This window comes from Salvelinus alpinus, chromosome 2 (assembly GCF_045679555.1).
Source record: "Salvelinus alpinus chromosome 2, SLU_Salpinus.1, whole genome shotgun sequence".
Taxonomy (NCBI): Eukaryota; Metazoa; Chordata; class Actinopteri; order Salmoniformes; family Salmonidae; genus Salvelinus; species Salvelinus alpinus.
The window spans coordinates 97,357,889-97,371,534 of NC_092087.1; the positions used below are offsets into that span (position 1 = coordinate 97,357,889).

A 13,646-nucleotide genomic window follows, 5' to 3' on the forward strand; every position below is an offset into this window, starting at 1 on the left:
ACACAGTACATTCATCTTAAGGTAGCTAGGTGGGACAACACACACAGTACATTCATCTTAAGGTAGCTAGATGGGACGACACACACAGTACATTCATCTTCAGGTAGCTAGGTGGGACGACACACACAGTACATTCATCTTCAGGTAGCTAGGTGGGACAACACACACAGTACATTCATCTTAAGGTAGCTAGGTGGGACGACCACACACAGTACATTCATCTTCAGGTAGCTAGGTGGGACAACACACACTGTACATTCATCTTAAGGTAGCTAGGTGTGACAACACACAGTACATTCATCTTCAGGTAGCTAGGTGGGACAACACACAGTACATTCATCTTAAGGTAGCTAGGTGGGACGACACACACAGTACATTCATCTTCAGGTAGCTAGGTGGGACAACACACACAGTACATTCATCTTCAGGTAGCTAGGTGGGACAACACACAGTACATTCATCTTAAGGTAGCTAGATGGGACAACACACAGTACATTCATCTTAAGGTAGCTAGATGGGACAACACACAGTACATTCATCTTAAGGTAGCTAGGTGGGACAACACACACGGTACATTCATCTTAAGGTAGCTAGGTGGGACAACACACAGTACATTCATCTTAAGGTAGCTAGGTGAGACAACACACAGTACATTCATCTTAAGGTAGCTAGGTGGGACAACACACACAGTACATTCATCTTAAGGTAGCTAGGTGGGACGACCACACACAGTACATTCATCTTCAGGTAGCTAGGTGGGACAACACACAGTACATTCATCTTCAGGTAGCTAGGTGGGACAACACACAGTACATTCATCTTAAGGTAGCTAGGTGGGACAACACACACAGTACATTCATCTTAAGGTAGCTAGGTGGGACGACCACACACAGTACATTCATCTTCAGGTAGCTAGGTGGGACGACACACACAGTACATTCATCTTCAGGTAGCTAGGTGGGACAACACACACGGTACATTCATCTTAAGGTAGCTAGGTGGGACAACACACACAGTACATTCATCTTCAGGTAGCTAGGTGGGACAACACACACAGTACATTCATCTTCAGGTAGCTAGGTGGGACAACACACACAGTACATTCATCTTCAGGTAGCTAGGTGGGACAACACACACAGTACATTCATCTTCAGGTAGCTAGATGGGACAACACACACACAGTACATTCATCTTAAGGTAGCTAGGTGGGACAACACAGAGTACATTCATCTTAAGGTAGCTAGGTGGGACAACCACATACAGTACATTCATCTTAAGGTAGCTAGGTGGGACGACCACATACAGTACATTCTGAAAATATTCAGACCCTTTGACTTTTTCCGTTACGTTACGGCCTTATTCTAAAATGGAATAAATCGTTTTTTTCCCTCATCAATCTACACACAATACTCCATAATGACATCACAATACTCCATAATGACATCACAATACTCCATAATGACATCACAATACTCCATAATAACATCACAATACTCCATAATGACATCACAACACTCCATAATGACAAAGCAAAAACAGGTTTTTAGAAACTTTTGCAAATGTATAAAAAATAAATAAAACTGAAATATCACATTTACATAAGTATTCAGACCCTTTACTCAATGCTTTGTTGAAGCATCTTTGGTAACGATTACAGCCTCAAGTCTTCTTGGGGGTATGACGCTACAAGCTTGGCACACCTGTATTTGGGGTGTTTCTCCCATTCTTCTCTGCAGATCCTCTCAAGCTCTGTCAGGTTGGATGCAAAGCTATTTTCAGATCTCTCCAGAGATGTTAGATCAGGTTCAAGTCCAGGCTCTGGCTGGGCCATTCAAGGACATTCAGAATGAATCTTGTCCCAAAGCCACTTCTGCGTTGTCTTGGCTGTGTGCTTAGGGTCATTGTCCTGTTGGAAGGTGAACCTTCACCCCAGTTTGAGGTCCTGAGCGCTCTGGAGCAGGTTTTCATCAAGGATCTCTCTGTACTTTGCTCCGTTCATCTTTCCCTCGATCCTGACTTGTCTCCCAGTCCCTCCCTCTGAAAAACATCCCCACAGCATGATGCTGCCACCACCATGCTTCACCGTAGGGATGATGCCAGGTTTCCTCCAAACGTGACGTGTGGCATTCAATCTTGGTTTCATCGGACCAGAGAATCTTGTTTCTCATGATAAGAGAGTTTATAGGTGCCTTTTGACAAACTCCAAGCGGGCTGTCATGTGCCTTTTACTGAGGAGTGGCTTCCGTCTGGCCACTCTACCATAAAGGCCTGATTGGTGGAGTGCTGCAGAGATGGTTGTCCTTCTGGAAGGTTCTCCCATCTCCACAGAGGAACTCTAGAGCTCTGTCAGAGTGACCATCAGGTTCTTGGTCACCTCTCTGACCAAGACCCTTCTCCCCTGATTGCTCAGTTTGGCCGGGCGGCCAGCTTCTTCCATTTAACAATGATAGAGGCCACTGTGTTATTGGGGACCTTCAATGCTCCAGAATTTTTTTGGTACACTTCCTCAGATCTGTGACTCGACACAATCCTGTCTCTGAGCTCTACGGATTAAATCAGTTTTTCACTTTGTCAGTATGGGGTATTGTGTGTAGATTGATGAGGATTTAAAAAAAATGTTATTTAATCCATTCTAGTATAAAGCTGTAACGTTACAGAATGTTTTTAAATGTTATTTAATCCATTTTAGAATAAGGCTGTAACGTTACAGAATGTGGAAAAGGTGAAGGGGTCTGAATACTTTCTAGATGCACTGTTTCACAGTCGAGTTGGAAAAGACGTTTTATTTAGGAGGGTGGGGGCTGTCGGGGCGGGACGGCCAAGAGCCGGGGTGGGGATGTGTTTAGCCTGAAGGGAGTTCCCCCTGCTGTAGCAGGTTTGATCGTGCTGTGTGTGTGTGTGTGTGTGTGTGTGTGTGTGTGTGTGTGTGTGTGTGTGTGTGTGTGTGTGTGTGTGTGTGTGTGTGTGTGTGTGTGTGTGTGTGTGTGTGTGTGTGTGTGTGTGTGTGTGTCGTCTTTGACATGGGGGTTACAGCAGTATTCTTTCGTTTTATTCTGCCGCCTCACAGTCTGCGGCTTCCTGTCAATGTGTCACTACGGTTACCATAAGCCAACCCAGTTACAGGAACAAGTCTTGTTTCTCTTTGCGACCCTAACACAGTCATAACGCAGCCCAGAACACAACCACAACCTTTAAACAACACAGTCAAGGGGTGTCCACATACTTATGGCCATGTAGTGTCCATACAGTACCAGTCTTTAAACAACACAGTCAAGGGGTGTCCACATACTTATGGTCATGTAGTGTCCATACAGTACCAGTCTTTAAACAACACAGTCAAGGGGTGTCCACATACTTATGGTCATGTAGTGTCCATACAGTACCAGTCTTCTCTCTCAGCAGTTAGTTGGTCTGCTCTCTTCCTTCTCTTCTACTTCGGGTTTCACTTCTCTCTCTCACTCTCTCTCTCTCTCTCACTCTCTCACTCACTCTCTCAATCACTCTCTCAATCACTCACTCACGTACTCTCACTTCTTCAAGACGCTGTAGTTTCTCTCTCTCTCACTCACTCTCACTTCTGTCTCTCTCTCTCCATCCAGTTGCTGAGTCAACACTGTAAGACTGAGAGGGAGCAATAGAAGCATTCCAATATATTGTCCCTCTCGTGTCCGTCCGTCTTCTGTCTCCTCTCGTGTCCGTCTTCTGTCTCCTGTCATAAATAGGTTCCGTTATTGTCCCTCTCGTGTCCGTCTTCTGTCTCCTGTCATAAATAGGTTCCGTTTTCTGTCTGCTAAACACCTCACCACCAGCAAAACGACAGCAATTAAATATCTAGCATATTTATCTAAGTCTCTCTATATCTTTCTATGTCATGCCATGTCTTTCTATGTCATGCCATGTCTCTCTATGTCATGCCATGTCTCTCTATGTCATCCCATGTCCCTGTATGTCTGTGTTTCAGGTGATAGATACCTTGTCCATTCTGTCCCACTCAACCATCTCCATCCAGAAGGGTTTCCAGTAAGTAACTCTATAAACTCACCCATCTCCACCCAGAAGGGTTTCCAGTAAGTAACTCTATAAACTCACCCATCTCCATCCAGAAGGGTTTCCAGTAAGTAACTCTATAAACTCACCAATCTCCACCCAGAAGGGTTTCCAGTAAGTAACTCTATAAACTCACCCATCTCCATCCAGAAGGGTTTCCAGTAAGTAACTCTATAAACTCACCCATCTCCACCCAGAAGGGTTTCCAGTAAGTAACTCTATAAACTCACCCATCTCCACCCAGAAGGGTTTCCAGTAAGTAACTCTATAAACTCACCCATCTCCACCCAGAAGGGTTTCCAGTAAGTAACTCTATAAACTCACCCATCTCCATCCAGAAGGGTTTCCAGTAAGTAACTCTATAAACTCACCCATCTCCACCCAGAAGGGTTTCCAGTAAGTAACTCTATAAACTCACCCATCTCCACCCAGAAGGGTTTCCAGTAAGTAACTCTATAACTCACCCATCTCCATCCAGAAGGGTTTCCAGTAAGTAACTCTATAAACTCACCCATCTCCATCCAGAAGGGTTTCCAGTAAGTAACTCTATAAACTCACCCATCTCCATCCAGAAGGGTTTCCAGTAAGTAACTCTATAAACTCACCCATCTCCACCCAGAAGGGTTTCCAGTAAGTAACTCTATAAACTCACCCATCTCCACCCAGAAGGGTTTCCAGTAAGTAACTCTATAAACTCACCCATCTCCACCCAGAAGGGTTTCCAGTAAGTAACTCTATAAACTCACCCATCTCCACCCAGAAGGGTTTCCAGTAAGTAACTCTATAAACTCACCCATCTCCACCCAGAAGGGTTTCCAGTAAGTAACTCTATAAACTCACCCATCTCCACCCAGAAGGGTTTCCAGTAAGTAACTCTATAAACTCACCCATCTCCACCCAGAAGGGTTTCCAGTAAGTAACTCTATAAACTCACCCATCTCCACCCAGAAGGGTTTCCAGTAAGTAACTCTATAAACTCACCCATCTCCACCCAGAAGGGTTTCCAGTAAGTAACTCTATAAACTCACCCATCTCCACCCAGAAGGGTTTCCAGTAAGTAACTCTATAAACTCAAACATTCTAATTTCTTCTTTATTGGAAAGTAAAACACTATCTTTATGTCTTCTCTCTCTCCTCACCTCCCCCATCTCTCCCCCATCTCTCTCTCTCCTCACCTCCCCCATCTCTCCCCCATCTCTCTCTCTCTCTCTCCCCAACTCCCCCATCTCTCTCTCTCCCCACCTCCCCCATCTCTCTCTCTCCCCACCTCCCCCATCTCTCCCCTCTCTCTCCCCACCTCCCCCATCTCTCTCTCTCTCCCCACCTCCCCCATCTCTCTCTCTCCCCCATCTCTCTCTCTCTCCTCACCTCCCCCATCTCTCTCTCTCCCCACCTCCCCCATCTCTCTCTCTCGCCTCACCTCCCCCATCTCTCTCTCTCCCCACCTCCCCCATCTCTCTCTCTCTCGCCTCACCTCCCCCATCTCTCTCTCTCCCCACCTCCCCCATCTCTCTCTCTCTTCCCACCTCCCCCATCTCTCCCCACCTCCCCCATCTCTCTCTCCTCACCTCCCCCATCTCTCTCTCTCCCCACCTCCCCCATCTCTCTCTCTCCTCACCTCCCCCATCTCTCTCTCTCTCCTCACCTCCCCCATCTCTCTCTCTCCCCACCTCCCCATCTCTCTCTCTCTCCCCACCTCCCCCATCTCTCTCTCTCCTCACCTCCCCCATCTCTCTCTCTCCCCACCTTCCCCATCCCTCTCTCTCCCCACCTCCCCCATCTCTCTCTCTCCCCACCTCCCCATCTCTCTCTCCCCACCTCCCCCATCTCTCCCCACCTCCCCCATCTCTCTCTCTCCCCACCTCCCCCATCTCTCTCTCCTCACCTCCCCCATCTCTCTCTCTCCCCACCTTCCCCATCTCTCTCTCTCCCCACCTCCCCCATCTCTCTCTCTCCCCACCTCCCCCATCTCTCCCCACCTCTCCTCTCTCTCTCTCTCTCTCTCTCTCTCTCTCTCTCTCTCTCTCTCTCTCTCTCTCTCTCTCTCTCTCTCTCTCTCTCTCTCTCTCTCTCTCTCTCTCTCTCTCTCCAGATCTTTCCCAATAGATGGCTGTATTGCTGATGATGATATCTACAGCGGCCTCTCTGACCAGATTGAGTAAGATACTGTGTGTGTGTGTGTGTGTGTGTGTGTGTGTGTGTGTGTGTGTGTGTGTGTGTGTGTGTGTGTGTGTGTGTGTGTGTGTGTGTGTGTGTGTGTGTGTGTGTGTGTGTGTGTGTGTGTGTGTTGAATCATAATGACAAATGTTATCGTCCCTTCCTCTCCTCTCTCTCCCTCCCTCTCTCTCCCTCCCCTCTCTCTCCCTCCCCTCTCTCTCCCTCCCCTCTCTCTTCCCCTCCCCTCTCTCTCCTCTCTCACTCTCTCCCCTTCTCTCTCTCTCTCCCTCCCCTCCCTCTCCTCTCTCCTCCCTCCCCTCTTTCTCTCCCTCCCCCTTCTCTCTCTCCATCCCCCCTCTCTCCCTTCTCTCCCTCTCCTCTCTCTCCTCTCTCTCTCCTCCCTCTATCTATCTCCCTCCCCTATCCCCTCTCTCCCTCCCCTCTCTCTCCCCTCTCTCTTCCTCCCCTCTCTCTCCCTCTCTCCTCTCTCTCTCCCTCCCCTCTCTCTCCCTCTCCTCTCTCTCTCCTCTCTCTCCTCCCTCTATCTCTCTCCCTCCCCTATCCCCTCTCTCTCCCTCCCCTATCCCCTCTCTCTCTCCCCTCCCCTCTCTCTCTCTCCTCTCCCCTCTCTCTCCCCTCTCTCTCCCTTCTCTCTCTCTCCCTCCTCTCTCTCCCTCCCCTCTCTCTCCCTTCTCTCTCTCTCCCTCCCCTCTCTCTCCCTCCTCTCTCTCCCTCCCCTCTCTCTCCCTCCCCTCTCTCTCCCTCCCCTATCCCCTCTCTGTCCCTCCCCTCTCTCTCTCTCTCCCTCCCCTCTCCCTCCCTCTCAGTGAAACAGTGGACGAGGATGATGACCTTTATGACTGTGTGGAGGATGAGGAGAATGAGGGGGATGAGATATATGAAGACCTGATGAGGGCCGATGAGCCATCGGAGACGGTGAGAGAACGTTCAATACTACCAGAGATGTGTTAACTCAGCTACGTTGTTTTCACACTTAAAGGATGGGGGCTGTTTCTACACTAGGGAATGGTCATTTTATGGTTGTGTTTTGGTTCTGTTATGGTTGTGTTTTGGTTCTGTTATGGTTTTGTTATGGTTGTGTTATGGTAGTGTTATGGTTGTGTTTTGGTTGTGTTATGGTTGTGTTTTGGTTGTGTTTTGGTTGTGTTATGGTTGTGTTAAGGTTGTGTTAAGGTTGTGTTATGGTTGTGTTATGGTTGTGTTATGGTTGTGTTATGGTTGTGTTATGGTTCTGTTATGGTTGTGTTAAGGTTGTGTAATTGTGGTTGTATTACTTTACAGCAGCAGCAGCAGAAGATGGAGGTGGATAAGAGAGAATGCTGCCTACAGGAGATCAGACAGACAGAGGAGAAATACACTGACACGCTGGAGTCCATATTACAGGTAGTACTCTTTCTCTCTGTCCTCCTTCTCTCTTTCTCTCTGTCCTCCTTCTCTCTTTCTCTCTGTCCTCCTTCTCTCTTTCTCTCTGTCCCTCCTTCTCTCTTTCTCTCTGTCCTCCTTCTCTCTTTCTCTCTGTCCTCCTTCTCTCTTTCTCTCTGTCCCCTTCTCTTCTCTCTGTCCTCCTTCTCTCTTTCTCTGTCCCTCCTTCTCTCTTTCTCTCTGTCCCACTTCTCTCTTTCTCTCTGTCCCTCCTTCTCTCTTTCTCTCTGTCCCCCCTTCTCTCTTTCTCTTTCTCTCTGTCCCTCCTTCTCTCTGTCCTCCTTCTCTCTTTCTCTCTGTCCTCCTTCTCTCTTTCTCTCTGTCCCTCCTTCTCTCATTCTCTGTCCCTCCTTCTCTCTTTCTCTCTGTCCCTCCTTCTCTCTATCTCTCTGTCCCTCCTTCTCTCTTTCTCTCTGTCCCTCCTCTCTTTCTCTCTGTCCCTCCTTATCTCTTTCTCTCTGTCCTCCTTCTCTCTTTGTCTCTGTCCCTCCTTCTCTCTTTCTCTCTGTCCTCCTTCTCTCTTTCTCTGTCCTCCTTCTCTCTTTCTCTCTGTCCCTCCTTCTCTCTTTCTCTGTCCCTCCTTCTCTCTTTCTCTGTCCTCCTTCTCTCTTTCTCTCTGTCCCTCCTTCTCTCTTTCTCTCTGTCCCTCCTTCTCTCTTTCTTTCTGTCCCTCCTCTCTTTCTCTCTGTCCCTCTCTTTCTCTGCTCTTCTCTCTTTCTCTCTGTGCTCCTTCTCTCTTTCTCTCTGTCCCTCCTCTCTTTCTCTCTGTCCCTCCTTCTCTCTTTCTCTCTCTCCTCTCTAGCTTTCTTCTTCTCTCTCTCTCCTTCTATCCCTCTTTCTCTCTGTCTCTCCTTCTCTCCCTCTGTCTCTCTCCTTCTCTCCCTCTCTCTGTCCCTCCTTCTCTGTCCCTCCTTCGCTCTCCCTCCTTCTCTCTCCCCCTCTCTCTCTAGCTCTCCTCTCTTTCTCTGTCCCACTTCTCTCTTTCTCTCTGTCCCTCCTTCTCTCTTTCTCTCTGTCCCTCCTTCTCTCTTTCTCTCTGTCCCTCCTTCTCTCTTTCTCTATGTCCTCCTTCTCTCTTTCTCTCTGTCCCTCCTTCTCTCTTTCTCTATGTCCTCCTTCTCTCTTTCTCTCGCTCTGTCAAGCTCTCTTTTCTCTGTCCCTCCTCTCTCTTTCTCTCTAGCTCTCTCCTTCTATCCCTCTTTCTCTCTGTCTCTCTCTAGCTCTCTTATTCTCTCTCTCTCTCTCTCTCTCTCTCTCTCTCTCTCTCTCTCTCTCTCTCTCTCTCTCTCTCTCTCTCTCTCTCTCTCTCTCTCTCTCTCTCTCTCTCTCTCTCTCTCTCTCACTGCTGTCAAACTTAACTGTAACTCTCTCTGTGCGCGTAGCACTTTATGAAGCCCCTCCAGAAGTTCCTTCAGCCTCACGACATAGAGAGTATCTTCATCAACACAGCGGTATGGCATCTCTTCTTCCTCCTGTACATAGTATTAGTATACACACTGACCATACCAAACATTAAGAACACCTTTCTAATGATATAGAGTTGCCCTTTGACCTCAGAACAGCCTTGGTTCGGCATGGACACTGCAAGGTGTCGAAAGTGTTCCACAGGGATGCTGGTCCATATTGACTCCAATGCTTCCCACAGTCGTGTCAAGTTGGCTGCATGTCCTTTGGGTGGTGGACCATTCTTGATACACACAGGAAACTGTTGAGTGTGAAAAACCCAGCAGCGTTGCAGTTCTTGACACAAACCGGTGCGCCTGTCACCTACTACCACACCCCGTTCAAAGGCACTTACATCTTTTGTCTTGCCCATTCACCCTCTGAATGACACACATACACAATCCATGTCTCAACTGTCTCAAGGCTTTAAACATCCTTCTTTAACCCGTCTCCTCCCCTTCATCTACACTGACTGAACATCCATATGGGATCATAACTTCACCTGGTCAGTCATGGAAAGAACAGGTGTTCCTAATGTTTTGTATAGTGACTGTAGAGAGAAGTCATTATCTCCATAGTTGTGTGTACAGGGTAAACTGTGTGTGAGACAGCCCCCAACATATGAAGTCATCATTTCCCTCCTCCTCCCCCTCTTACCCCCCCCCCACCTCTCTCTCTGTCTCTCTCTCTACCTCCTCCCCTCCCTCTCTCCTCTCTGTAGGATCTGGCTGTAACCCATCGCAGTCTGCTGGGGGAGATCCAGACCTCTATCTTAACCCTGAATGCCTCTCTCTCTCCCCCCCTCTCTCTCTCTCTCTACCCCCCCTCTCTCTCTGTCTCTCTCCTCCCCTCCCTCTCTCCTCTCTGTAGGATCTGGCTGTAACCCATCGCAGTCTGCTGGGGGAGATCCAGACCTCTATCTTAACCCTGAATGCCCCTCCCTCTCTCCTCTCTGTAGGATCTGGCTGTAACCCATCGCAGTCTGCTGGGGGAGATCCAGACCTCTATCTTAACCCTGAATGCCCCTCCCTCTCTCCTCTCTGTAGGATCTGGCTGTAACCCATCGCAGTCTGCTGGGGGAGATCCAGACCTCTATCTTAACCCTGAATGCCCCTCCCTCTCTCCTCTCTGTAGGATCTGGCTGTAACCCATCGCAGTCTGCTGGGGGAGATCCAGACCTCTATCTTAACCCTGAATGCCCCTCCCTCTCTCCTCTCTGTAGGATCTGGCTGTAACCCATCGCAGTCTGCTGGGGGAGATCCAGACCTCTATCTTAACCCTGAATGCCCCTCCCTCTCTCCTCTCTGTAGGATCTGGCTGTAACCCATCGCAGTCTGCTGGGGGAGATCCAGACCTCTATCTTAACCCTGAATGCCCCTCCCTCTCTCCTCTCTGTAGGATCTGGCTGTAACCCATCGCAGTCTGCTGGGGGAGATCCAGACCTCTATCTTAACCCTGAATGCCCCTCCCTCTCTCCTCTCTGTAGGATCTGGCTGTAACCCATCGCAGTCTGCTGGGGGAGATCCAGACCTCTATCTTAACCCTGAATGCCCCTCCCTCTCTCCTCTCTGTAGGATCTGGCTGTAACCCATCGCAGTCTGCTGGGGGAGATCCAGACCTCTATCTTAACCCTGAATGCCTCTCTCTCTCCCCCCCCTCTCTCTCTCTCCCCCCCTCTCTCCTCTCTGTAGGATCTGGCTGTAACCCATCGCAGTCTGCTGGGGGAGATCCAGACCTCTATCTTAACCCTGAATGCCCCTCCCTCTCTCCTCTCTGTAGGATCTGGCTGTAACCCATCGCAGTCTGCTGGGGGAGATCCAGACCTCTATCTTAACCCTGAATGCCCCTCCCTCTCTCCTCTCTGTAGGATCTGGCTGTAACCCATCGCAGTCTGCTGGGGGAGATCCAGACCTCTATCTTAACCCTGAATGCCCCTCCCTCTCTCCTCTCTGTAGGATCTGGCTGTAACCCATCGCAGTCTGCTGGGGGAGATCCAGACCTCTATCTTAACCCTGAATGCCCCTCCCTCTCTCCTCTCTGTAGGATCTGGCTGTAACCCATCGCAGTCTGCTGGGGGAGATCCAGACCTCTATCTTAACCCTGAATGCCCCTCCCTCTCTCCTCTCTGTAGGATCTGGCTGTAACCCATCGCAGTCTGCTGGGGGAGATCCAGACCTCTATCTTAACCCTGAATGCCTCTCTCTCTCCCCCCTCTCTCTCTCTCCCCCCTCTCTCCTCTCTGTAGGATCTGGCTGTAACCCATCGCAGTCTGCTGGGGGAGATCCAGACCTCTATCTTAACCCTGAATGCCCCTCCCTCTCTCCTCTCTGTAGGATCTGGCTGTAACCCATCGCAGTCTGCTGGGGGAGATCCAGACCTCTATCTTAACCCTGAATGCCCCTCCCTCTCTCCTCTCTGTAGGATCTGGCTGTAACCCATCGCAGTCTGCTGGGGGAGATCCAGACCTCTATCTTAACCCTGAATGCCCCTCCCTCTCTCCTCTCTGTAGGATCTGGCTGTAACCCATCGCAGTCTGCTGGGGGAGATCCAGACCTCTATCTTAACCCTGAATGCCCCTCCCTCTCTCCTCTCTGTAGGATCTGGCTGTAACCCATCGCAGTCTGCTGGGGGAGATCCAGACCTCTATCTTAACCCTGAATGCCCCTCCCTCTCTCCTCTCTGTAGGATCTGGCTGTAACCCATCGCAGTCTGCTGGGGGAGATCCAGACCTCTATCTTAACCCTGAATGCCCCTCCCTCTCTCCTCTCTGTAGGATCTGGCTGTAACCCATCGCAGTCTGCTGGGGGAGATCCAGACCTCTATCTTAACCCTGAATGCCCCTCCCTCTCTCCTCTCTGTAGGATCTGGCTGTAACCCATCGCAGTCTGCTGGGGGAGATCCAGACCTCTATCTTAACCCTGAATGCCCCTCCCTCTCTCCTCTCTGTAGGATCTGGCTGTAACCCATCGCAGTCTGCTGGGGGAGATCCAGACCTCTATCTTAACCCTGAATGCCCCTCCCTCTCTCCTCTCTGTAGGATCTGGCTGTAACCCATCGCAGTCTGCTGGGGGAGATCCAGACCTCTATCTTAACCCTGAATGCCCCTCCCTCTCTCCTCTCTGTAGGATCTGGCTGTAACCCATCGCAGTCTGCTGGGGGAGATCCAGACCTCTATCTTAACCCTGAATGCCGAGAACCTTTACCAGGTCTTCATCAACTACAAAGAGAGGTAGAGAAATGCACCGTTATCAGCACGGCAAATCTGAAAGGCTTGATTATAAAGGGATATAAGGGCTGGAAAGATTATGTAAAATGATTATAAACTGGCTGGTTCCAGTCCTGAATACTGATTGGCTGACAGCCGTGGTATATCAGACCGTATACCACAGGTATGACAAAACATTTGTTTTTACTGCTTTAATTACGTTGGTAACCAGTTTATAATAGTAATAAGGCTCCTCGGGGGTTTGTGATAAATGGCCAATATACCACGCCTAAGGGCTGTATCCAGGCACTCTGCGTTGCGTCGTGCTTAAGAACAGCCCTTAGCCTTCGTATATTGGCCTTATACCGCACCCTGTCGGCCTTATTGCTGAAATATCTCTCTCTCTCCCAGGTTGTTGCCGTATGGGCGGTACTGCAGCCAGGTGGAAGCAGCTACTAAACACCTGGACAAGATGTCCGCCATGAAGGAAGGAGTCAGAATGAAACTAGAGGTGAGAACAGTGGTGGATACATCTCTGAAGTAGCTTATTCTCTTTAATTTACACTGAACTGATCTCCTCTCCTCTCCTCTCCTCTCCTCTCCTCTCCTCTCCTCTCCTCTCCTCTCCTCTCCTCACCCCTCCCCTCCCCTCCCCTCCCCTCCCCTCCTCTCCTCTCCTCTCCTCTCTAGGAGTGCTCTAAGAGGGCTAACAGTGGCAGGTTCTCTCTGCGTGATCTACTCATGGTTCCCATGCAGAGAGTCCTCAAATACCACCTACTGCTCCAGGTACACAACGTGTGTGTCTGTGTCTGTCTGTGTCTGTGTCTGTGTGTGTGTTTTATTAACACACATGTGGCCTAAATGCATCACTGTTAATAGTGTAATGTGATCACCAGGAGCTGGTGAAACACACCTCTAGCACTACAGAGAAAGAAAACCTTCGGACAGCTCTAGACGCCATGAGAGTGAGTTGACCTTCCTCTTCCAGACTTTACTGACACTAACAGGACAAGCATGACACAAACATGCACTGAGCTGTTTTTCTCTGTTTGTGCGTGCGTTCATTTGTACCTGTGTGTGTGTGTGTGTGTTCCAGGACCTGGCCCAGTGTGTGAACGAGGTAAAGCGAGACAACGAGATCATCAAACAGATCACCACCTTCCAGTTGTCTATAGAGAACATGACTCAGTCTCTGGCTCTGTTCGGACGACCCAAGATAGATGGAGAACTGAAGATCAGCTCCTCAGAGAAGAAGTCCAAACAGGACAGGTGTGTGGGGGGGGGGACGCTGTGTGTGTGTGTCACAGTGTGTGAGTCTGTGTGTGTGGGTGGGGGGGGGGGGGCGCTGTGT

The 13,646-nt window shown here is 49.5% G+C and overlaps 1 protein-coding gene across 2 annotated transcripts in view; it reads left to right on the forward strand.

Annotated features, from left to right (window-relative positions):
• Positions 1-13,646, forward strand: part of LOC139568354 (proto-oncogene vav-like) — a 36,478-nt gene that overhangs the window by 8,959 nt on the left and 13,873 nt on the right. Inside the window, exons 4-13 of one of the 2 annotated variants that reach the window (XM_071390124.1) lie at positions 3,962-4,020; positions 6,140-6,205; positions 7,032-7,140; positions 7,507-7,608; positions 9,030-9,098; positions 12,216-12,319; positions 12,707-12,806; positions 12,986-13,081; positions 13,192-13,260; positions 13,392-13,563. In XM_071390124.1, the coding sequence (XP_071246225.1) occupies positions 3,962-4,020; positions 6,140-6,205; positions 7,032-7,140; positions 7,507-7,608; positions 9,030-9,098; positions 12,216-12,319; positions 12,707-12,806; positions 12,986-13,081; positions 13,192-13,260; positions 13,392-13,563 (946 nt within the window). The remainder of the gene's footprint in view (positions 1-3,961; positions 4,021-6,139; positions 6,206-7,031; positions 7,141-7,506; positions 7,609-9,029; positions 9,099-12,215; positions 12,320-12,706; positions 12,807-12,985; positions 13,082-13,191; positions 13,261-13,391; positions 13,564-13,646) is intronic. The other variant, XM_071390125.1, reaches the window with a different exon arrangement.